Consider the following 25,980-nt stretch of genomic DNA (forward strand, 5'->3'; position numbering starts at 1 on the left):
TTGTTTTGTTTTTGGTCACTCATGGCACAACTCAAACTCCCATCTTCTTGAAAGTTTTATGTTAATTTAAACCATACCCAATGAGTAACCTACCATGTACGATTATTCTCGTGCTGAAGTCGTTGCTGTTTTAAGACTAACGTTTTATAATTCAAGACGCAAATGGACCGATATCCCATGTACTAATATTACCGCAGTATGGGCAGTTACAGACTGCTCGTGAGATCTGCAGTTTGAAGCTGGTACCCGGAATGTTAAGCCTTTTACATCCTAGGGCGTGCATACCGAAATCCTCCCAATTCCTTCATAATAGTCTACTAAGTAGCTCGCCTAACACCCCATTTAGTATGGTAACAATAGCGTGTGCCAAATTGCGTAGGATTCAGTGACTTCACATTTTACGCCAAGCGTTACTCTCATCGCCCTGCCGTTCTTTCCTCTTTTTTGTCGGCTTAGAAAGTGGGACAAAGACGCGCTGTACTTTCTCCAAGTTTGGTCTTCCCCTTTAATGGCAGTGCAGCCCTAGTGGTGGCTACTGGACTGTCGGATTCCTTGGGAACTCTGCGGAGAGAAGAATGAAATAGCCTTCACTCCAAACCAGGATCATGGCGGCTCCGCTCGGGCGGGACACTTTACCTGATCACTGGTCGTATGGAGTATGCAGAGATGGCAGGGTATTCTTTATCAAGTGAGCGTGAATTTCATCTTTAAGAACGACCAATGCCGACATAGCCATATTTTATCATTACACTTTCATTTTTATGCGTTCAGTAACAGGTGTTTCTCTTTCAGTGACAAAACTCGGAGCACTACTTGGCTCCATCCCCGCACTGGTGAACCTGTCAACTCAGGACACATGATACGATCAGGTGAGGAAAATACTTGGTCTTTCACTAAAGTGTTCCAAAATCCCATTAGTCCTCCACGTAGCCCATGCTTGATTCACCTGATGTTTTGTGCTCCAAAATCGCTGCGATTGATGGTGGTGCATCATTACACAGCACAGATGCTGCTGCTGCCGCTGACTGTAAACTTGTGTTGCCCCTGCAGTGTGAGGTCCAGCTCATACTTCTTTTTTGTGCAGATTTACCTCGTGGATGGGAAGAAGGGTTCAGCGATGATGGAGCCAGCTACTTCATTAAGTAAGAAAGTGTCATTCTTCTGACGTTTAAAACTACTTCCGCACAGGCTGCTGCTGCTGCACTCTTACGCTATCCAAGGGGTCTGTAGAATGCGACGTGTGGGGTGGAACACCGATCACGTTACATTGTTATGGTCGAAACATTTTTTTTGGCACAATGATACCTTCTAGGGAATGAATATCTCCTAATGGATTATTTGGTGGGTCACATAAATTGATTGCTTTTTGGCGCGTTAGTGCTGTGCCAAGGTCTGCAAAGGAATTGACTGCTCCTCAACTTGCCTGAAGAAAAGAGGCAGATATTTCATGGCTTGTCTGTATTGTTATGTCTTTGGCCTCATCATTCTATTATGTATTTGTGTAGTTTCTGCCAGGGTCACCCAGCACCATCCATACAGTAAATAGAATAAGACCTGTACACTAAACCACAGCTGAAAAGGCAAATGGGTCCCTTTACTCTCAGTGGGCCGGCCTTGCTCAGGTATTCCGCTTAAGCCACGCTTTTCGTTTAAAAGTCCAAATGATGATATTCATACTTCCAGGACAGCAGCCTTATGAGTTGAATAGTGGCCCCATATCTTGATTGAATCAGAGCTAGAAGGAGGGGTAAAGGGGAGAGTCTGGCACAGCTGTGATAGCATTGGCTGTGTGTCAGGAAACTTCTCTCGCTCTCTTCTCCTGTCAATCACTATTGATCTTCTGATACATTATTTCCTGAAGTCACCCCCTTACTGTTTACACTGAGACTGAGGTCACAGACTTGTAGCACATCACATCTGGTGACAGCGGTCCTATGCACAGCCACCAAATGAAGACTTTGAAAGAGGATGTATAGATTTTTTTTTTTATTAGAATGGTTCATTTAAGGAATACACATTTATAGTAACATTAATGTAAGTTAATGAATTCATTTCCACTGGAAAGGACGAGGGGAACTGTGAATGGAGAGCAGCACTGGACAGCGACCTAGAACAAGGGGACGCTGATGCCAATTATTACCTACTGTATCTCTATGCCCATATAATAAGAAGAAAGGGCACTGCCCAATAGGACTAGAGTAACCAACCTATTAAAATTCCACTCACATACTGCAATGTGTAAGACCTTCATACTCACCCTCCCAGACTCACGTTGTGCCCATTCTCTGTGTCTGTGTGTGTGTGTGTGTGTGTGTGTGTGTGTGTGTGTGTGTGTGTGTGTGTGTGTGTGTGTGTGTGTGTGTGTGTGTGTGTGTGTGCACTTGCCCATGTGTGTGCCTACATGGTGACAGAGATATATTGCATGATCACACACTCAGTTATGGTTGGTGCAGGGTTTCCCAATGTGACTTTCTTCATCCATCTGTGGGTTATATTTGTAATCTACACTTGTACAGCTTTCACTGACCCCCTCACCCCTCCAAATCCCCTTTGTTTGTTTTCTTGTTTGTTTGTTGAGAATCAGGGTAATAATTGATCTACTTTTGCTTGCTATTGCTGCTGCATTTCACAACTCATTGGTTTATACTGCAGGAGTGAGCCTTTGGCTGTGGTGGAACAGATGGGTCCCACTGAGATCCTGTACAGCCAACAGACCCCAGTGCTAACAATCAGCTTAGGCAAATCAAACACCCACAAAAGAACAGGATGGGCTTCAAATGAGAAATCCTGCTCTTCAGCAATGCACTGTACGCTTTGCTGCATACACAGATGAGGATGCAGCACTGCTTGGAAGCTGTGATGTAGGGAAGTCTGGCACAGTCAGAACAAATGTTTCTTGGGGCCATAACATGCACACATATATATATCTTGATGTGCTTAGTTTGTTAGTATCAGCAAAAGTCAAACTTTTTTGTACTCAAAGCATAAAGCCATGTTAGTTTGAAGAGATGACTAGCAACACAGGCAGATGAGCATGGAAATTGAGAAAACCCTGGCACCTGGGGGGTGTAAACAGGTAGCAGAAAGAAGAAGAGGAATGTGCAGCAACACTCACAAATTGGCCTACCTCCCAAGGTATGCACCATGTTTTGACCGTACAGTTCTTTAGCTGGTAAAGGTCATTTTGCATACCCTCTGCATTAAGCCAATTAAAGAAATGCATGTGAGTTTTCTTACTCTTGGTGTGGATATGAAGCTACATTCCCCTCAAGCAGGGCAACTGTGGATGGCCAATGTGATGTTTTATGGTGCAACTAGGCAGCCACTTCTCTACTGTTTGACTGAAGGCTTGTGCTTTGCTTTAACTAATTCTTATGTGGGGTTATGGAGAATCGGAGAAACTCGCCTTCATTTTCCTGTGTGCCTTTTCTAGGGTGCACGGTTGATTTAGTTGGACAGGTCATATGCACCAGGTCAGGGCAGGATACTGCAAAAAGCATTTTTGGGAACACAGTATCTTTCAGTGTGTCGCCTAGTTGTTTACTCTGCTATGCACTGTGATTCTGAGTCCATTAGCGGCTTGTCTCCTGTTTTGCATCTCAATGGACTTGCTTTGTGATGGAGATATTTATTGGTTACAGCAAATTATGGCATTCGGCCTATGAAAGGAATGAAGGCATAGTTGGCACTGGAAATGTTGAGTTTTAAAGGTCAGAGAAAATTATTTTAGAAATGTGTTATTGCTGACAGTTTTATTGTGGCCCATATGAACGGAGTCATTGTTACTTCCCTCTTCTCTCCCTAAGAAAAAAAAGAACTACTGCCCAGAGAAGTACGAGGGCCCAAATGTCAGGGCTGTAAAATAAATCGCTTATTTGTTGACCAAATGACTGTAAGGTTCCTGTTTTGATGTGGTACTGGTACTTGACATTGTTCCCTTTGTCAGATTGTCTGATATAGCGCAACGCTGGGACTGCAGATACCAGTGTCTGCACTTTGTCGTACTAGAATTGTTGATCTGACAAGACACACAGTGTAAATGTAATTACACAGAGAGCTACAGTAGCATGTCATGATAATTCAAATGTATGTTGTTGATCACACTGGGAGGTTGAATAATTGATCATATATTTATCCTTCAGCCCATTACACTTGCCTGTGCTGATGCCTGAGCTTCATGAATAATTACATTGTTCATTGTTTTCAACTGCAGCTCCCAGTCAAGCTGGATATATGGGATGCCATTAGATTACCATTCCCATGTGAAAATTGCTGAGACTGTATCTGGTCTCGTGAACCTGTAAATTAAAATCCGCAATTTATCTTGATGTCACTTCAGTGCTGTGGACATGTTTGTTAGTTGAAGGACATTTATGGCTGTACCTCACAATTCACCTCAAGTGTTGGAAGCTGGAATATCACCTCAGAAGGAGCTTGACTTTTTCCCACCCCTTTCAACACAGCCTACCCACAGTGAAATAAATCACTGCAGGACATAATAAACTGCATAAAGTGGAATGTGTTATGTTGTAAACACTTGCAAGATCACAGGAGGGGTGTCTAAGCTGTCCTTGAGCCGCACGTCAGTGATATTTCCTTTACATTAGCATCCACTCCAGGGGTATGCCGTGTTTTCTGCTGATGTGCAGCTTATTATACTGGTGGTTAATGGGAAGCTGTTGAGAATACTGCACGGTGCATGAACCCTCCCGCATCAGAGTAGTGTTTGATTTACTGCAGCCTTGGCCTCTGCCAGAGTTTTTTAATATGTCCTGCTTGTGCTTCCAAAGGTGACGGCTGCATTACTTTCCCCAAAAAGCCCACCTGTCCGTGCCCCCTGTTGCACTCAGCTAATTAGGAGATATGAATAGAACCGGGATGTTTGCTGAATTTAGCATTGGCAGAAGCCTTGGTGAGTTTTTGTGAATAAGGCGAGTCATAATATCGTGATCCCCTGCTTGGCCATGCATTGTATTGGCCCACATGGGTTATCTGCTCAGTGTTTGGACAGAGCAGCAGAGGGGTTAATCTAGTGGATGGTAAGCAGTGACACTGAGCACATAGAAGCTGTGTGTGTGTGTGTGTGTGTGTGTGTGTGTGTGTGTGTGTGTGTGTGTGTGTGTGTGTGTGTGTGTGTGTGTGTGTGTGTGTGTGTGTGTGTGTGTGTGTGTGTGTGTGTGTGTGTGTGTGTGTGTGTGTGTGTGTGTGTGTGTGTGTGTGTGTGTGTGTGTGTGTGTGTGTGTGTGTGTGTGTGTGTGGGGGTGTAACAAAAGGTCATCTTTGTGTACAGTTCAAACCCCCGGGGCGAGATGTCCGTCGAATGACAGTGTGCCGAGAATCGGCTTCCAACCTCATGAAAGAGTGGGCTCATGAAAGTGGCTTAGCGAGATCGCCACAACTTCAGAGAGTGCCGTGACAGACGGGTCTCAGCAGGGCTGCCCGGCCTGCAGACTCAAAGACAAGCGCGGCTCAGTGATGTCTGAGGGAGAAAAGACAGCCCACGCCTCCTTCAACCGAGCATCCGTTTCGCTAAACGGCCTCACCTGTCCCACAGTGAAGCTGCTGAAGGGTGGCAGGTTCTGCTAATTAAGGCGGCAATCTGCTGCTCCCTCTACAAGGCCTTCAGCTGCAGCATGTCTGACGCAAGTCATATTGCCTGCATGGTTGAGTCAGAGCATCTCTTGAGATGAGGGAATCGCCTGGCTTGTTCAGCCCTTATTCAGTCAATATTTAAAGTGGGACAGAAACGTCTGGAATGTCTGGAGGCCATTCACTGTGGAAGGGGCACTGTAAACTTTGCTTGTTGGAGGAGCCATAGGAGGCTAGCCGCAGTGGAACCCCTTGTGTGGGATCACTGTGTGAAATCCTGTTTGGGGAAAAGAATTGAGAGATAAATCCCAGCATGCCAATGCTCTCCAAGAGTGTTTGGCTTACTGCAGTTTTCACAGATCCTCCAGGCCTCTAAGAAAACCCAGAGGAGGCCTTGGCATTCTTGATTGGCTGTGCTCCGTACTGAGATGAGGAGGTTGGGCCATCTCTCAGTCACTGCTTCAGTGAGAGTGTGGGCATCCAAAAACAGTGCCGATTTCAGTTACCCTCCACATTTGCTTTTCCTCTCTTACTCAGATACTGAATGGTGTCATGTTGCGGGCATAGAGTCGTATATATGATTTGTGTATATCAAGACAATGCAGTTGTGAGCTTGGATAAGAAAAACAACAGGAAACACAGGAAACCTTTGGCCTGTTAGTTGTTTATCTGACCAGGGAGGGAAGAAAGGGTGGGCACAAATGTTTAAAGAACCCCCCTACCTCACCCCACCCACTGCCCCAAACTCCTCCCTCCCTCCCTCCAGCAGTCTGAGCGCAGTCCAAGTCGGCATGTTGCTGCCGTGACAACAGCCTGTTGCTGGTGCAGCAGGTTGCTGGAGTAAAGGGGCGGGAGCACAATGCGGGGATTGTTTGGAGAGAGCGGGCGTAGTAAAATCACCCTCATTTACATCCCACCAATGGAGGCCCGGCGTGGAGTGCACTGTCTCTCACTGAATTACACAGCCTTTTTCTCTGGAGTGATGCCTGTGGATATTAGTGTGTTCTAGTCATGTTATTCGTCACACTATATTTCACATAGTATTTGGGTATGGATCCCCACAGCATGTGGAATTTGTGCTAATACTAAACTAATTTAACGTAGATGTAGATACAAACCAGTTTGAAGCAGGCAGTGTGTGATCTTTTTTCTTCACTGCTGTTCCTCTTCCCCTTTAACAAACTGGCAGGTGGAATGCTAGCACCAGAAGTCAGTGTGCGTTGGGAGAGGTGCAACTCTATAGCTCCCTGAAGGCACCAAAACACAATGGTCTCCTGGCTGTCCGAACAATATCTTTTTTGTCTTTTGGGTATGTGTCTCTCTGGAACGGCCACGGAAGTGTTGGATTTCTGTGAGACCGTAGACCCATGTGGATTGGCTGCCTCCCAAGCCCGTGTGATTCCCTAAGCCACTCCACTGTGTATGTAACCGCAAATAGGATTTTTGGAACTATTTTCTGTTTCAGACAATAATGTGCCCTGTTTGATCCTTCCCTTACTTTCCTTGTTTTTATAATTGGTTTTGTCCCCCATTCGCCTCTGCCATTCCCAGGGCACAACGAGTTAATTAACCATAAGATGATACAGAACTGTGGAGGCAAAGCCACTTTAAATGGAGATTAAAGGAGTAAGAGTTCCCTGGTGGCAGTGGTCGGGATCCGCCAGGCTCTGCTAACGAAGCATTCTCTCTTTTCACAGTGCTTTTCTTAGAATGCGCAGCCTTGCCAGGTCTGACTGCGGGAATTTCGGGAGACCCTTTAGGCTGACCTCTGACTCTCTCCCTTTTTTTAGCTGCATGTATCCAAGAGTCAAGCACCACCCCTTTGTCCCTCAAACAAAGGCTGAAGCTGACCCTGAGGAGAATGTGAGAGGTGAAAAGGCTTTTTTAGAGGCAGCCTCAAAAATGAGTAATGATTATTTAACTTCAGACCAGAGAATCAGTTTAGGTCATTGTAAGATCTTTTACTCTGTGTTTGTCTGGACGTGTATTGTTTTTGTCTGCGAGTACACAATAATATGGAGAGAACAGAGAGAACAGTTATTTTAGGTTAATTAGGTCACTTTAAAACCTCATGTTGTGCTTGTGTGAAAATCTGCTGTGATATATTGAACCATTTCAAAATGACCTGAAATTGCTAAAATAACATTATTTTCAGAATGATGTTTTTACATTGACTTGAGTTGATATATCTGGCTTTCTGCACAGTATTAGACAATCAGCCAGTATTGCACTGAATTTGAATTGGTCTTCATTATTACCTCCACTAAGGAGGTTATGTTTTCCGTTTGTTTATCTGTTTGTTTGTCTGTCAGCAGGATTATGCAAAAACTAACTGGACGATTTTCATGAAACTTGGTGGAGAGGTGAATCATGTGCCAAGGAAGAACCCATTACATTTTGGAGTGGATTCATTTAACTTTCTTTAACGTTGCAAGATATTGGCCCTGGTGGAGGTCTGCACTCTCCGAGTGCCCTTGTAGTTCCTCCTGCGTTCTCCAGAGGATCTTGTTGCTCATGGTTGATGAGCAGGAATGTATTGTCAAACCTCCGCCCCTGTAGGAGGAGATGAAAGTTATGGCCAATTGTCAGTATGGATCAGTCACCTCCGATCTGCTTCACTTCAGTTCCCCTTAATCACAATTGAGCTCCTCCTTCCTCTGTCAGGTGCAGTGCCCTTGCTCACGGATGCTGGAGGGTTGCAGCTGTTTGTGGAATGAGGTGGAGAGGACTGGCTGAGCTGGACTTGAGTTGATACAGGCTATAGCTGGTTTGCTTCCTGCAGTGTTTGGCAGGCAGCGTGAGCCACAAGGGAGGCTGTCTGTCTGCAGCTTTCCTCCGGCTGTTTCCACTACAGTCCCTGTGAAAGGGCAGATGTGAGCTCTTGTCCACACCCTCACAGCAGAGCAGAGCTGCCTGTCATTCAGTGCCTTGACAGTATATAGGCTTGTGTTTTTGTGTTTACATTACTCATAACTGGCACTCTTCTTGTGAAAGGGAATGCTGAACATTGCTATAAATATGTCAAATGAAGGCGATATGAGTGCATGTTGTTAATGCTCTACAGTCAAGGTGCTATGCACTGAGGTGTTTCACCAAGTAAGAGGGTAGGCTACATCATGTACTGTTTTCATTTTTTTTACAAAAAAAATTGTCATTAGCGTTACTCTGACATGGCAAATATGCTTGAGGATTGACTTAATGGGTCAGTGTGTGTGTGTGTGTGTGTGTGTGTGTGTGTGTGTGTGTGTGTGTGTGTGTGTGTGTGTGTGTGTGTGTGTGTGTGTGTGTATATATACCAGAGGATTTTATAATCCCACGTGCTCTTTGATGACGTCTGATGGCAAGTGTAAAGTGGCTTGAGCGTGTGTTTGTGTGCACGCGTGTGGTGAACGTTCGTGTGCTCTTTCTTATCCTGAGTATAAACACTCCCCAGCACCTCGCCTCTCCTTTCACGTTCAGAACCATCAGTATGACCTTCACCTGACTTTCTCCTTAGACCCACACACACACTCTCTCTCAGAAACACATGCACACACACACTCCTCCCCCAACACCATGCTTTTGTTTCCCCCTCTTGTGTGATTGTAAGGCTCTACAAACACACTCACTAATCTGCCTCCTTTCATGGCCGAGAACAGCAATCAGTAAATGTCCTCCTCTGCTTTATGGAGAGCCAATCGCCCGTCACCTCTAAAAGGGGCAGTGGGGACATCAGGAAGAATCTCCTCTTTTAATGCATTGCCAATTTTCTGTGCAGATGGATGCTGAATATACATCTTCATTGCTATTTTGTGCCGAACGGTTATCTGGTGCGGCATTATTGTGTTTTTCCCTGTTGACACTCTCCAGCCCATGTGATCAGGGAGGTAATGTTGCTTGTACTTATCTGCAATGTGTTTGATCCCACTGCCAGTCACAAGCAAGGGGGAGAGGCATTATACTGTGCTGTATGTGTGCTGTGGCCCCTCTCTCTTCATCTCTCTACCGCTCTCTCTTTCTCCCAATCTGTCTCTGCCTCTTTACCTCTCTATCTCTCTCTCTATCTCTCTACCTCTCCCTCTTCTTCTTTTCTCCCTTTCTGTCACTCTCTCTCTCTCTCTCTCCCTCCCATTCTTTCTCTTTTGCTCTATGGGCTAAAGTGATTATGCTGCGTTTTCAGCCCCATGGAGGCTGGCCCTCTCTGTGACGAGACTCCTTAATGATTTCCTTTTGCGGTGGAGGCAGTGCGCAGTGGAGCCGCAGTGGTCTGGGCTGCTCGCTGCAAAGGGCTGTCAGAGAATTCATTACCTGCAGCATGAATCATGCATCCTTGGGAAGCTACCGCTCTTGTGTTTGACCCCCAGAGCCTTGTGTGTGTGTGTGTGTGTGTGTGTGTGTGTGTGTGTGTGTGTGTGTGTGTGTGTCTGTGTGTGTGTCTGTGTCTGTGTCTGTGTCTGGCTATGTGTGAGCCATGTCTGTGTCTGCATTTGTCTGTGTGCTGAGGGTACAGTATGTGTGTGTAGTTAATGTCTCTCTCTCTCTCTCTCTCTCTCTCTCTCTCTCTGTGTGTGTGTCTGTTGCTGGGGCTAGCAGCCATAGTATTAATGAGAGAATAACTGAAGAAGCATAAAAGCAAATTGCGCTGGGCAGGCATGCAGTTTCCCCCTATTATAGAAACTCTGGCTGTGTCAGGCTGTCTTCATCTCATGTGTGAGACCTATACTTTACGGTCCCTCCCCTAAACTTTATAGACGCTCTATCATCACCCTTCGCAGTGGACAGAGCGAAACGGCCGAGCTGTCACAGTAATGCCCGCTCGTCTTTGAGGGATGATGACCGGGCGGCTTTAAGCACACATTGTTTTTGGTGCTGGAGACAAATGGGCCTGGGGAGTTCTAACAGTCCATGGGGATGAAGACTGACGGCCAGGCCAGACAAAGAGGGGGATTGAAGGGCCAACACAGTGGGCTCCTGTGTCTTTAGCTGGGACATGGTGGGCATGCCATCAGACGCTCTTTGACTGGTGATATTTAACCCCCGGAGCCTTCAGTGAACACATTAACTTCGCTGAGGGAGATGAGCTCCCTGTAATGATGTCCCTCGAGCAGAATGGAAGAGCAGCCAGAACCAGAGTCCGAGCCAGAAGGGCGAACTTCACAGGGCAGTGGGGAGCATGCTAGAGCCAGCATGGGGACCTGCTGCAGCTGTTTTCCCATGGGGCGAGCAGCCAAATCGGGGGCTGCGGATGAGGATGAGGACGAAGACCTGGATGATGAGGATGAAGTGCAGCAGATAGAGCTGGTAGACCTGGAACCCGAGCAGGAGCACGTAGGCGTGGAACTGGAAGCCATCAAAGAGGAGAAGGATGAGATCGAAATAGAGGATGATAGGTAAAGGTTGCCGACTACTAACTGAAAATAACCTTCACATCTTTGAAATCTAAATAAGCACAGGGAAATTCATGGACTAACTGGTATTTTGTAGGTACGCTGTATTTTAAAAGATGTAGGAATAAATCCAATCCAGTAAACAAATGCTTCTCAACTGACTAATATAAAACAAATACCTCTGTTTTTCTTGCTTACTTTGGATTGGTCAACAGATGTTTTAGTGCCAAGGGATGAAAGTTCTGTTTCCTCATTTGTACTTTTCCACTTCACACCAAGCTAAAAAGATGTATGTCTACATTGTACTGGAGCCCAGTTAATTTATTCTCAGCGAGGCACCACTGCCAGACTCTGTCAGAAAGGTGCCCTCCAACTGTAACTTCTACATAAAGTTGTTTCTTTATGCCCATGGTCTTATGCAGAAAAAACATTAGCATGAAATGAGCAGTGCTGTGAGAAGGCTCAGGCTAAGAAACTTAATATGGCTTTTCTTTGGGCCGGCAGCCAGATCTGGTGGTAAACAATGTGTGTTGTCCTTTGGCCCAGACCTTCCACTATTTGGTTTGAGAAGTGTGGGATTAGACTATTCAGACCATGACTGGAATCTGTGAGGCTGTGAAAGGAAATCATAATACCGGACCTCAGCCTCCTACTGTATGTGTGCTCAGTGGACTGGGCTGAATCCCTTTCCCCTCAATTGGTTTATCTAAGTGTAATAATAACTCAGCGCTTACATTGTTGTCAGATTTATTATATGCCTGGAGTCCAAAAACTCCCATTTGCCAGTCTCATGTCTTTGAATGTTGTGCTGGACCCCGCACTGAAGCAAATTGGTTGTGGAAAACATAATCTGCTGGTTACATTGCTATATTTTGCTGCCTCTTGCCAGCTTCCATCAGCGATGGTCCTTAGCTAAGCTGAGGCCAGAGGAAAAAATAGCTGTGGAATTTCGCAGGGTGTGTTTCTGCCAGAGAGAAGCCTAACTGTGAGATGGAGCCGGAGATAGTAATGGAAATGAAGTCATATTGAGGTGCCCACCCGGTCGAAGCTGGCACAGTCGAGAGTTCGCCTTTCCAAATGAATCTTCATTTTCTCGACCTTTAAGGCTCGTTCAGCTTTGTAGGCTGTGCAGCCTCACTGGGAGCAATCTCAAGCAGACATTTAAATGCTGCTTCTTCTGCAGCATATTTCAAACACTAGTTAGAACAGAACAGTAGTCGTTACTTAGAGATTTTCGACATTGAGTTCACGGAATGCCAATGCTAATCAGTGACATTTATGTAGGGGGAAGAGGATTAAAGGATATTAGTTATTGTTTTAATCAATACTTATTTTCACTTTTCCACCTGCTACCAGCTAGTTCATCGTTTATTCATGGCCGTTAATTGTTTCTCTGGGAATCAAGGAGCCGTATATACACACCAAACACATGCATTTTAAAATGGGGTATTTGGGTGTTTGGGATGTTATACACCAATAAATGCTCAAGCTGAGTAGGGTAAGGATATTCAGGACACGGGTGAGAGCTGTGACTGGTTAAGGTCCAGTATATCAGCGGAGTCGCTTACCTTGTGGTGGTGGAACAAGCTGTAATGGTATCATTGATTGCTGTAATTTATGGGTGTAATTATGGTCATGAGATGCATGTCTGCAGCTCTCCCAGGTCCGCCGCCGTAGCTCCGCACACATCCTTAATTCACAAAGACAGGGCAGATCACAGGACAAATAGCCCCCGGCCGTGGTCATGGCAGGGCCTCAGCCGATATTAGAGCCTGGTGAAATATCTACGGTGAGTGGATAAAGTAATCTCTGTCTGAATGAATCACTCCCCATCCCCCACCACCACCATGCACAGCTTCCTTACAGTCAGCGTGTGTGTGTCTGTGTGAGACAGGGAGAGAGGCAGGGAGAGAGAGGCAGGGAGGGAGAGAGAAAGAGTGAAAGAGTAAACTTTGGCCCAGCCAGTCAGCTGGAACTTAATAAAGCACTATGCTGTTCTCAGGCCAGCCACTAGGGACTGCTGTTGAATCTTCAGCTCAGCTGTAGCGTTTGACTTATCACACTTCCAACGTTTGATCCTTATCCTCGCTGTCGCATCTGACTGCCTCTTGAGAAGATGCTCGGGATTCTCATTTTAGAAGCAGGGTTTCGGCCGGGCTAACCTCCTTTGTCCCTGGGTTCATTCAGAACCTTCCCGAGCCGTCACAAACCGGCCTCGCCCAAATAAAAGCATGCCGACCTGCCTTTCTCATTTCCACTCCATTACGATGGCGCTCTGGAACTCAGTGATTCATAACACCTTCAGAGTGCATTCATATTCATCCTACTGTGGCTGTAAGCATGCATGTCAATGGGATGTTATTTTGGTCCTCTGCTTACGCCTCTCAAACTTGACTTAATCACAGAAGACAGCATGGGCACCGTGGGATTGTTATTTGGCATGGCCCGTCCCGCGGCATGCAAAGCGGAATTAAACAAACAGGTTATCCCTGTTAAGGCTTACAGTTATTCTGTGGCTGCTCCCTTTGATCAGTATTGTGCTGTAATAATGTGGGCTTACAGGATTGTGTGTGGTTTCCCCCCCCCCCCCTCATCACTGGTCCCTGTCCAGCGAGCTCCCATCTCATTAGCAGACACGATGGGCCTCTCCGTTGATCTGTCCTCAGTCATTTTCTCATTGTCTTGTTTGAGCTCTTTGTTGCTCTGCGGATTGATTGGGCCATGCGTGTCTCACCTCTGGTCTGGATTGAATGGTTAAGTGCAGGAAGGAGGGTTTTAATTGCGTCCGGAAGGCAAGGTCATCAGTTAGTGCTGATCAGACGCGCCGGGAGGAGGTGAAGACGACTGCATCGCAGCTGTAACCTGAGAGACAGGAGGGCTCTCAGACCCTTCATCTTCCTCCTCCTCCTCCTGCTGCTGATCTTGAGCTGAGTTGAGTTGAGCTTCTCTCCCTTCTGCATCATCTATCCCATCCTGGCTAGTGAAAAGCGCTCCCCCCTCATGGGAGCGGGAGAAGGTGCTGACGGGGTTAGTCCAGGTGACTGTGTGTGTGTGTGTGTGTGTGTGTGTGTGTGTTGAAGAGAGAGGGGGTAGAGAGTGAGCACAATGTGGGCTGAAACAGCACTAATTTCCCAGTTGGAAACCACAACTGACACCCTGGCTGCTCGGACAACATGAGCCTGGCTTACGGACTGAAATCGAGCAGGCACACTTCATCAAGCTGGTGATGCTCATACCTCTGCTCAGCCAGTGGACATTTCACACTTTCCTGGATACTTCTGCCACATGCGGCTGAAACGAGAGTACGATTCCTCTGCCCGCCGGCTACATCTGTAGATGTGTGTGTGGGTTTGTGTGTGTGTGTGTGTGTGCGCGTGTGGGTGGGGGTGTGTGGAGAAGAGGAGTCCCACAGGGCTCAGGAGAAGAAGAAGAAGCTCCACTTCGTGAGGCTGACGGAAGGGCACAGGAGGCCACGGTGTGAGGACGCCCGGCTCTCTAGAGGAGCTGTCTAACTGTCCGCACTGCCAAGTTTCCCAGAAGCCTCAGAGGGGGTGCGGATCGAAAAAGACGGAGCGAGGTGGAACGTTCCCTTTGTTTTTCCGCCCCGCTGCTCCCAGAGCCTTCGGCAAAGTTAGACAGTGAGGTAAGAGGTTATCAGCTATAATCATTGATTGAGAGACAGAGAGAGAGAGAGAGAGGGAGGGAAACGGGAAAGCTGTAATCTTTATGAATGATCCTCAAGGTCTCTTTTGCATAGTCATGCATTTCTGTGGAGGCAGAGTTGACTCAGCATGTGTTCTGTTATTCAAGGGTTATTAAGCACTGATCCACTAAGTTGCTCGCTCCCATGTATATATGTTATGTGGCAGTCATTTTATCAGCCTTGTGTAAACCAATGTGACCATGATTTTCTACAGCTTTAGAGAGGGTGGAATGAATTTCTTGTGCTTGTAATGAATTCCTGATACCGTGAATGTTTATCAAGGATGTTATCTGAGAACTGGGGTGGAGGCTCATTCGGTTCACCTCTTTTTGGCCCAATCTGGCCCCGCTCTGTGAAATGCATCTCTTTGGCTGGAGTCCCCCGATGATGGAAAAAGCTCTTTTTTTATGCAATGTGCTTTGGATTTAAGTGCATGTAGCACACTCTGTTTTTAATTGTGATTTGGATAAAAAGTGGGATTCTTAGACGGCTCCAGATTTCAGTTTAACAGCTCTACAAAGCTGGCATCTAGACAAGAGTCTGGTAAGCACTACAGCTTTGTTATACACATTAGTTTCCACACAAGTGCAAGAGAAAGTGACCCCTTTTGCATGGAGGCATTTTGATAATTCAGCAATCACAATGATTAATTATGAACATGTTTTTACGTTGGCCTGCTAGTTTTGTGTTTCGTTTTTTTTCTGTGTAACTTTCTCAGTATTTCTTTTAGTTTGCTGTAGTTTCTGAGTCACCCATTTTCCAAGGAGCAGCTTGTATGAGTCATGGTGAGATATCTACTCTGCAGTGTTGGATTGATTATTTAGGTGATTCCGCAAGGTGTCAGGCTGATATCAGAGCATAATCTGATGTATCTAGAGGTTTAGACTGCATGGAATGAGGAATGCCATCTATATTTCTGAACCAACTTTGACAGTCATGAATTGATTCCATAAATAGTTGAATGAAGTTTCATTCAGCACTTGTGGTTATTAATATATGCTGACTCCCCCAAACCGAATGGCCTCAAATGATTGGAAATAATCTCAGTGATTTTGCTTTGCAGATGCAGAAAACAAAAAAGGCGCTTTCTAAAAGGAAACTAAGGCTCCTTCTCTTTTAAACTAACTTTGTTTCGGAACCAGTTCCAACGGTCACAAAGATAGATGTTTCATGTTATTACTGAGAAATATGTAGGTACTTCCACTCCTCTTTTGATTGGTCTCCTCTTTTCTGTTGTATGGGATGAATGCATAGCTGAGGCTTGAGAAGCATCCACTGGCTTTTTATAGGATTAAAACAGTGTGTATGTGTGCAGAGAGGGAGACAGGTTCTGAGAGTATGGCCCATTATGGTGAAAGACATAACAGAGGAAGCTGTCTCACTTTCCATGCAGGCATTGTTGAATTTGCAGTCACGCATGACACTGAATTAGAAACCTGGTTTACCTAGAGGTGTCACCACCTTCTAGGCTTTAAAGGGATATGGAAATAATGGGGAGGTCGTGCTGAGAGGGGCGGTGAACAGATGATGGAGGGTGTGACTGCGGATGCTGCTGCTGCTGGGGTTCAAAGCCCAGGTGACAGCCATGCACGTGATGGCGGGGCTCTCCAGCCCTGGTGGAAATCAAAGTGTGACCTTTAGCTTGACGCAGTGAGTGAACTAAAACGTGTGTGTGTGTGTGTGTGTGTGTGGTGAATACGGGATGCGGTGTCTCTTGCAGTCTTCAGGGGGGGGTTCACAAGAGACCCACCTGGAAAACCGCCCCAAGGTCTTTCTCCGCAAAAGGCCACGGTTATGGGTCCCATGTGAACCGGGCCTGTAATTACCCAATTAGGATTCTGCCAACTGTTAAATGAACGCATGATTGAGCTTCACTCTCATTTACTCCAGATCATTTTCACCCCGTCCTCCTCCCTCTCCTCCCCTCCCCCTCTCCTCCCCCACTTTCTCAATGTCCTCCTTTCTGTCACTCACTCCCCTGTAAAGATGCTGAGTTGGAGGGGCTGGGCTAATGCCTCGTCCCTAATGGCGTAATTGTTGCCGTGAGACTGGGACCGTGCCAGTTCCATTTCAGCTTTAGTGAGCTGAACAGCCCTGGAGCGCTCTGGTTTTTACATACAAGCTCTGGGCCTGGAGGAGCATGCTAACTACTGGCGGTGTGGGGCATTGCGTGGGAATGGCTGAATGAGGCTGAGGGACTGGAGGGAAGGCCCACGCCGCCAATCCCCATCCCCCTCCCCCCACCCCCCCCCCACACCCATCCACCTGCTGAGGGGCGGCTCACCGTGCTGGAGTCATCCTTCACCTGAAGTCTATGGCTTGATTAGCTGATAGCAGCCATTTGCATCCCTGTAATCAGTCTTCCACCCCACTGGAGCTGTGCCAATTGCTGCTGATGCCGCTGCTACCACTGTTGCTGCTGCTGCAGCTGCTGCTGCTGCTGCCTCTGGTCTCAACCAGGGGAGCCAGAAAGGGTTGTTCCCCTCTGTAGCTCTCTTCATTTCAGTTTCATTCTCTCTCTCTCTCTCTCTCTCTCTCTCTCTCCTCCCTCTCCTTCAGTTTTGCTTTTTTTCCCATTGCTCTCTCTCCTCCCTCTCTCCAGTTTTTCTATTCTCCCTTTCTCTCTCTCTCTCTCTCTCTCTCTCTCTCCTTCCTTGCTCACACCCTCTCTCTCCACTCTCCTTCTCTCTGTGAGCACACACAGAGGACGCAGTTGCAGGTCCATCATTGGAGGAGCCTCATTACGTCATAAAGCTACTGATGGAGCATAACACACCAAAGGAGGTCTAGGTTATGGGAGCCCACCCTCTGTGTTCCCTATGGGTGTGTGTGTCTGTGTGTCTTTGTGTATGCTTTTGTGCCTGCAAATTTGTCCTGAGTGTATGCATGTGAATGTCTGTGCAGACAAACGGTCTACCTAATTGTGCTGTGTGTGCCTGTGAACGTGTATATCCATTCAAACACATTCACACTGCGTCCGACTGCGTCTGACTGCGTCTATATGTGTTTATATGTATTCCTGCATGTGTGTCCGTGCATCCCGGAGCCTATAGCTGTGAGCGTGCTGCTGCGGTGGTTGGCTGCCTCCCCTGTCTGTGTGGGTGCTGGTGCCTTTTGCTCAAGCCCGTCAGGTGTGAGAGCTCGTTCTGGCCCTCCCCCTCCCCTCCCCACGTTTCCGCTCCCCTCCCCTCGGAGTAGAAGAACCCATGAGCGGGAAGCATGTTGAAGTGAAACTCTCAGGCAGCTCCAGAGAGCACGTCTACAGAGCAGCAGAAGGAGCAGGAGCAAGAGCAAGAGCAGGAACCAGAGCAGTGGCAGGCAGGCAGGCAGCACAGCTGAATGGAATAACAGACCTGCAGTGAGACATGTCGAACCGCCCGGGCTACTCCGAGTACATTATGCATCCCGGCCAGTCCTTCTATCACGTGACTTACAGGTGTGTCTGGGGGGGCGTATGCATATTTTTGTTTACCTGTCTGTTTTCTTCTCCCTCTCTCTGTCTTTTCCCTCTCTCCGTCTTTTCCCTCTCTCTGTCTGTGTCTTTCTCGATCCCAACTTCTATCTAGGTGTTTTATATCACTCTATTTCTCTTTCTGTCTGTGTGTTTATGTTTCTCTCTTTCTCTCTCCCTCCTTCGTCCCTCTCTCCCTGTCTGTCTCTACTTCTTGTTCTACAGGGATAGGGTAATATTTGTGCTGTGCTGATGATTTTTGTGTGATGCCTGGTTGTGACGTGTAGGTTATTTAGTTTAGGTAAACTTTCCTGCTGTTGCATGTATTGTCTGGTGTTGGGGGCATGAGGGACTGAACCCCTGAGGTGTTTCATGCTGTCATCGCACTGCAGGTAGGTGTAGCCATTGTGGAGTAATGGGTGCTGCTGTGGAACTAGGCAATTAATGTCCGCTTTTGTTTCTTGGCTCGTCCCCCAGAGCGAGAGAGTCTGGTGTTATTAGTGCTTGTTCTTCAGGATCCAGCATCATCAGTGCTGGTAATTTTAAAACTGTCAGACGATGTGTCTGCTCGTTAATGCACTTGCTAGTGTGTGTGTGTGTGTGTGTGTGAGTCTGTGTGTGTTTCTGGGAATGAATGTGCAAGTGTGCCAGGGAAGTTCTCTAATGGATGTGTGTGTGAGTGAGTGTGCGTGTGTTTTGGGAGAGGTTGACTGAGGACACACCATCAGCGCAGAGATGATCCATGAGACAGTGTGTTTTTGTGGTCAGACACACACCCCTGAAACTCATATTTCCATCCCAGCCGGGTGGAGAAGCTAGAGTCCTAACCCACACAGGTCATCCCACTCTCGCGCATACTCACACACACACACACACACACACACACACACACACACACACACACACACACACACACACACACTCTGACAACAGTCCTCACACTGAGCCTTTGTGTTCGCTCATGAAAATCATGCCATTCTTCACTCCAAATGGCGTTTTTAAATGTATTCATGTCATGTCTCATTGGCCTTTAGGCATGTGCAGATAATGTTTGCTCTCCGCGTGTGTATGGCTCGGGTTTTATTTATGTTGTACTTTGAGAGCCTCTCCCTCTCTCTCTTTCTCCGGCAAGGAGATATGCTTTTCAAACACAGATTTTGGTCATGAATCACACCCACCATTGGGTCCTGCACTGGGCTGAAATACTGCAGAGGGGCAAGCGGATCGCTCTGTCAGCCCCTGCGCTACCACTCCTGAATCCATTAACTGGATGTTTAATGGTCCAGCCATCAGCTGGGTGGGTGACCTTCCCGTGGACACCTGCTATTGGAAAAAAGCGGAAATGGTCTCTTCATTTTTGGTGGCCTTTGGCCCCCGGCCGTGCCCTAGGTGTCCTTTGAAGGGGAAGGGGCCGAGAGCATCTCCACGATGGGCTGTGTGACCTGGGGTCGGGCTGTGTGACCTGGGGTCGAGCTGGGGGTCTCTGGGGGACCGGCGGTCAGGGCGCTTCCCCCTCCCTCCTGACACACACTGACACAACTGCGCGGTGACCAGATTGGTGCTGTGCGGAAAACAATTCCCCCTGGGTGGCAGAGCGGGGGTCATCTATTTGTGTCCAGCTGGATTTATATTTAGCCTATCTGCTTACTATGCTCAGAGGGGACACAAGTAAACAGAAGTAGACGGCGTAGGATGGGAAACAAGCCAAACACTCCTGAAGTGCCTTTATATTATCATGGCCGCTTTCCTGAGGCTGTGCAGATTTGGGCTGTTTGTTAGTAATATTGAGGATTCCTAGAATGGTTGAGACAGCTGTTTTGGACATGACATCAAGATTAATGGTGTGTATGTTAACACGTTGGTTGCTTGAATTCCCCCTGTTTATGCTGAGGTAAAGGGAAAGCTTCACGTCATTCAGAAATGTGTCAGTGCCTTGGGTTAGTTAGTCTCCCATCAATTCAGCCGCTGTTTTTCCCCTCCAATGCCAGACTCCACTTACATAATTCCATTAGTTACAGTGAGACAGGCGTGGAATGTGTTTATGGATTTACACTTAAATGCCTTTACACTCCATGAACACACACCCACACCCCCCCCCCCCACACACACACACACATACACACACACACACCACTGCCCTTCAGTCTACAGATTAATTTGTCTCACTGTCCATTGGTTTGTGACCTTACCACACACACACACACACTACTTTACATGTCTAGATTAGTCTACTCAACAATCAAGCCATGCTCAGCACTACCTCCTATTGTGAATTGAGGAGCGCAGCATGTGATTGGTTGATGCTTGACAAATGCCGCTGACTTGCATAGCTGTGAGTGAGAGGAATGGGAGGGTGAGTGCCTGTTTGGCGGGGAAATGACTGCAATTGCACATCGTTTCGTTAGCTTTCCCTTTTTGAATAATACATCAAAGGGACTCTCTGAAAAACCAAGGAAAATGTATTCCACGTTTGTCTAAGTGCAAAAAGCACTTCCATGATACAGTGGCCGTGTTCACACCTGGCATGAACATGCATCTTGGGTGATCACAAGTGAACAGCTCTAAGCACAGGTGTGAACGCACCCAAGATGCATTGAGATTCGATCACTCACATTCAGATGTGGACTTGGCAGCATATGGCCACATTCTTTTAGCAGTGGGTACGCAAATATGTCCTGGGCCACATTCAAGGACCGGCTACTCAACTGATGTCCTCTGCCTAAGCGGAAGTACATACTCAAAGCTGGATTTGTCCACGATGTCTGAACATTTTGAAAAGCCCATAGAGATATATTGTGAATGCATAAAAGTTGATTTCAATAACGCACCAAATAGGCCCAATGTCTGACAAGTGAACTCGACTCACCCCCTTTCTTCCCTCTAGCCAGCTGGTTTTACTCCTGCCAAACATCAAGATCAAGACCAAACACTATTCAGTTGATAAAGCCTGTTTACTCTATTCAAAGACAATTCAATATTAACAACAATAACAAGATAGAATTAGCTTGCGGTAGCCAACGACGGGAAAAAACCTGCTTACAGCTGTCCACTTGTGATCAGATCACCCAGGACACATGTTAATGCCAGGTGTGAAGAGTCTCAGTGATGCTCACATTATTTGGGACGACTGTGTAGAGGATCGGAAACAGAAATCTGAACATTGCATAATCAGTAATCTCATTGTTCAGCCATTTTCATATTGTTGTAGCACTGGTTTTATAAACTTCCAGTTGAGTTTATTTGTATTTTTTAAATATAGAAAAATGCACTCTCAGTTGGAGTGAGAGACTTTTTTAGCTAGTTGAATTTGAACACATCAAGGCGAGAAATTAAATGTTTAATTTTGTACCTTGGGAACAGGAGAGGAGTGTAGTCCATCTGCTTTCTGCCAGTTATGTTGGCAAGCGTTAATCACAAGATCAGGTCCATGTCTGGTTGTGTATTAATGATTAGTCATGATTGATCGATTAATTAACCTTTCGATCTGTCTGGAATTGTTTTTGCGAAACATGCACTCATCACAGAGGATAAAGGGGGCGCATGGCATAGCACCTCATGCCCCATAGAAGGAAGAGGAACACTCAGAACACGTAAAAAAGACCTTGCTGATTAACTTCGAACAGTCTCTTCTACTATGTTTTTGTAGTGAGTCACCTCTGAGGCACGTCAGATGTTCGACAGAAACTGCACTGCATCTTGACTTATCTTTGACTCACCCAGTTCATTTCAAACTGAAAAACATCCTGTTTCCAATAGTTCCTCTTAGTTCCTAGACAGCTTGTGGCAGGCAAATGATGACTTTGGTTTGTCCTGCAGCTACTATGTTTGTCTGTTTGGTGCTCTGAGCTGCTGGCTAATGAAGCACTAGTTGAGTTCACAGTATGCATTAGCCAGAGCAAGCGGCCGTGGCAAGCCCGAGCCCCAACGTTTGCCTGGGGTAATGAGAAATGCAGCACAGATCTCAGTGATCCGGGTGGGCGCTCCCTACAGATTAGCTGATCCCACAACATCCCGAAGAGCTGACTCAGTCTGCAGGAGAGAGTGTGTCTGTGAGAGAGAGAGAGAGAGAGAGAGAGAGAGTGGAAGAGAGGAAGAGAGGAGAACACATCCAGCACAGAGTTGATCTGCAGTCATAAAATTGGTGTGTATGTCCCCTGAGGGTTTGCAGAGGTTTTCTGAATCAGAGTTGGCCATGAAGGTGAGAACAGCTCAGCGCAGAGCAGGAGATTTTATATTATATAGGTGTTTGTGCAAGATGGATGCAGAGACATAGAGATAGATAGATGGATAGATGGATAGTTATTGAGATGGGTAGATAATGATCAGGACAGATGGATATCAAATTGGATAGATATACAGAGAGATGGCTGGATGAATGTTGATAGAGATAGATATCAAGATGAGGGATAGATATTGAGATAGATAAACATATGTATTGATTGATTGATATTGATTACTGATTGGTTGATAGGCTGATTGATGAATTGATTTTAAGATGGAAAAAATATGGATAAGAGTGAGAGATTCAACCCACACTCCAGCTGTTATTAGTGCACAATAAACCCTTCCACCAAATGGCAGTTAATGTATTCTAGTGAGAAGGCAAGCGTGCATTCAGTGTTAGGGGAGCTGGGTTTGATGGATGGACAGGGCGCGCAGTGCCTGGTGCCAGTGTATGCCGTGGAGAGTCGGGGGCCTCCCAGTCCAGACCGCAGACTGCCCAGAGCATCCCCTCCCGTGCTGACCCTGCCTCACAGCAAGGCTCAGGGCTTTTTCTCCCCCCCCACATGTCTGTCTAATCTGCGGTCGGATTTGTTTTATTTGCCTGGCAGATTGTTCTGTGGCTTTGCAGCGGGGAGAGAGAGGCACTTAACATATGTAACCGGGGGCCCCACTGTAATAGAGTTGTTGAACTATAAATGGATTACTTTATGCGAGCTGTCTGTTTGTGGCTTGGGTGACACGTGTTCGAGCGCTGCTTGGTGTTGGCATAAAGGGGAGAGGCGCCTGTGCTGAGTAAAAGGATTGGGCCGACGTGACGTGTTGCGCAGCGTGAACATCGCCAAGGCGGATTGACACATGATCCGGATTTATCTCTCTCTCCCTCGCTCTTTTTTTTTTTTTTTTTTTTGCTCTGTCCACTACAGATGCAATCAGAGGCCTCTGACATGACGGCTGTGAAGTGCAAAGGTGGGGGGGGGGGGGGCAGACCACTAAAGGGGATTATCCCCCAATGCAAGCTGATACCTCCGGGCCAGGCCATACACAATGCCACCACAATGCATTGTGTCATGTTACTATATCCTCTTATTTGCCTGTAAATCACAGTAACGGGATTCCTCTTCTGTGTCCTGATTGACAAGGAACAGGGAGCAGGGAGTGAGGAGCACACGCTATCGCAGCCAGCCAGTTCTAAGAGGAGCATGTTTGTGTGTGGAGCAAGGTTCTAAATGAGGTGAGGAACTCGGAGTGGCACCTCAGACAGGCGGAGACGCCTCGCTGACATGAGCGATGTGGCACTGGCAGAGCACACTGCTACAATGAGGTGCAGAGTCCTTCATCAACATCTCTCAAAAAAGAGTGTGGGGGGGACAGGCAGGATATAGAGAATATTAGAAAAAAGCAAAGGAAAGGATGAGGGGAGAGGGGAAAAATAGGATGAGAGAAAAATGAGACGACAGGGGTGAAGGTGAAAAAAATGTGAAGGTGAAGGAAAAAAGAGGAAAAGCATAGAGGGTGGACAGAGATGGATGGAGGAATGTGAGTGGATGAAAGAATGGATCGAGAGATGGGAAAGGCGTTAAGAATTCCCAAGAGTGAAGAAAAAAGATGGACAATGGAAGGAGCTGGAGTAAGAGGGAGGGGGGGGGAGGCATTGATGAAAAACCCAAACGGGGCCGTCTCCACAGCATCCGGGGCTCATCCCCCATCCCAGCAGCCTTCATCATTACATTAGAGCATGTTAAACCAGCCCATCCATTCATAATAGACAGCCACCCCACTCTCCCTGCTTCATTGGCTACGCAAGTCAGGACCAAGACCTTTATTGTTTCATCAGAATATAATGAAGTGATTCAGGTGGGATCCAGAGCCTGCCAGTGTAGCGCTGCATGGAGTGTCTGCTGAGATTCAGCTGTGAGGGGTGAGTTGGTATGCCCTTGGGAGCGTCCTGACACCTGTCTGTTGGCAGGATGTGCAGTAGTGTGCATGTGTGCCTCAGCTTGTGAATGGCAAGGTTTCATTTATGGTTTTCTTTTACATTTACATCAATACTTCAGCAGACGTTTCTTTCAGCTGCATTTCATTGGGACTTCACTCTGGAGATGCTAAAACAACCACGAAACAAAACAATAATAAACTGAGTGATGGTTCAACTCTCCCACAAAAATGGGATTCCATTCCCCGTGTGTCGGCTACATTTACACCTGTCCATCTGCAGTTTAATGTTGTAGGTTGGGGATAAACTTGCTGCTGGAATGTGATGCACCAACTAACAGCGGCCTCACTCCCCTCCCCTCCCCACCCCTCCCCTGTTCTTCCTGCCCCCTGCTCTCTCAGGCAGCTGCAGCCACTGCCCTGAGGCTGGCTAGATTGGACTGGGGCATTAGTGTGGAATACATTGATTTTTTTTAATTGACCTGCTCACCACGAGTTCCATTTTGACGCTGCGATTATTTATAGCCTGCCCCAAAACGAACTTTCAACTTGAGCACACGCTCTGTATCTTAATTGTCTCATGGTTTTTATGCTGGAACAGCTCTCTGTTTTATTACGAGATGTTTGCAAACCCTGTCACGGAATTTTCCGGGCGGCGCCTAAAAGTTACGAAAGCCCTCACGTACCCCCCCACCCCCCCACCCCCCATAGCTGGCGGTCGTCCTGAATGACGAGTGACAGGCCCATGTTTGATTTTCTTTCTGCTGCTGTTAGATTGAAGGGATCAGAGTTGAGGCAGATTACCAAGATGTGAACATATGCAATTTGTGTGTGTGTGTGTGTATGTGTGTGTGCATATGTTTCTGTGTGTATCGGGTCAGACGAGAGCCGCGGTCCTCCACAGTGGCTTGTCATTGAGACAGAGATCACATATACAGTCTAGCCACCTGACACCTGACTGCAATCTTTGAAGGAGTCACTCTGACAGACCATTTTGAGGGGCTAAAATGATTGACAGCTGCATGGAAGATGATGGATGCACCTGCATTGGGCTGAATCTGAAGTTATGCAGGTAGGGCAAATATACACTGTGAATGTTCTCTCTTTGCCTACAGCTGACAGATCTCCTGCAACACTGCAGCCAGAGAGAGAGAAAGAGAGAGAGAGAGAGTGAGAGGAGAAGAGAAGAGAAACACAGGGAATTGCACTGGGAGATCCTTTCACCAACACAAGGGTTTCCGTCTAATGGATCGTGACATCAGTAGCAGCTGTAGAACAAAAATGGCTGCTCAGGAGGATGTTTTTTTTTTTTAGACAGTGCACATATTGCCTTATCCCCGTTTGAAAGGTTGCCCTCCTCTTTTCTCTGTGAGGTTGCTCTCTGAACGACGCTGCATGAGATTAAACTGCATGTTTGATCAAAACTAAGCATAAATACTTCAGCACCAAGCGCATAGCCATTTGTCAGCCATTTGTTTCACATGAGGATCTTGGAGGAGACTGTGGTCCTTTCCTAATTCCCCTCTGATACTGATTGGACTTGTGGCTTTTGCTCGCACTGGGAGTAGTTTTGCCCTTGTCTCAATACTGGGAAGGATACAGTCGGACACACTGCAGGAATTGATATTCTGCTGTAGCAGTATATCAGGCTCGCCCACATGCGGTCAAGTTTGAATTTTTTTGGTCTTTTTTTGGGTGCCTATAAATCAGCCTTG

General features: G+C 46.9%; 1 protein-coding gene across 5 annotated transcripts in view; it reads left to right on the top strand.

Annotated features, from left to right (window-relative positions):
* Positions 1-508: 508 nt before the first annotated feature.
* The window catches only part of plekha7b (pleckstrin homology domain containing, family A member 7b), an 88,670-nt gene continuing 63,198 nt past the window's right edge, over positions 509-25,980 (top strand). For 2 of the 5 annotated variants that reach the window (XM_031569500.2, XM_031569502.2), the window contains exons 1-3: positions 511-688; positions 793-869; positions 1,085-1,142. In XM_031569500.2, coding sequence (XP_031425360.1) covers positions 606-688; positions 793-869; positions 1,085-1,142 — 218 coding nt within the window. In that variant the 5' untranslated portion in view covers positions 511-605. Of the gene's footprint in view, positions 689-792; positions 870-1,084; positions 1,143-25,980 lie in introns of all 5 variants that reach the window. The other 3 variants (XM_031569501.2, XM_031569503.2, XM_031569504.2) reach the window with 3 other exon arrangements.

Source organism: Clupea harengus, chromosome 6 (assembly GCF_900700415.2).
Source record: "Clupea harengus chromosome 6, Ch_v2.0.2, whole genome shotgun sequence".
Taxonomy (NCBI): Eukaryota; Metazoa; Chordata; class Actinopteri; order Clupeiformes; family Clupeidae; genus Clupea; species Clupea harengus.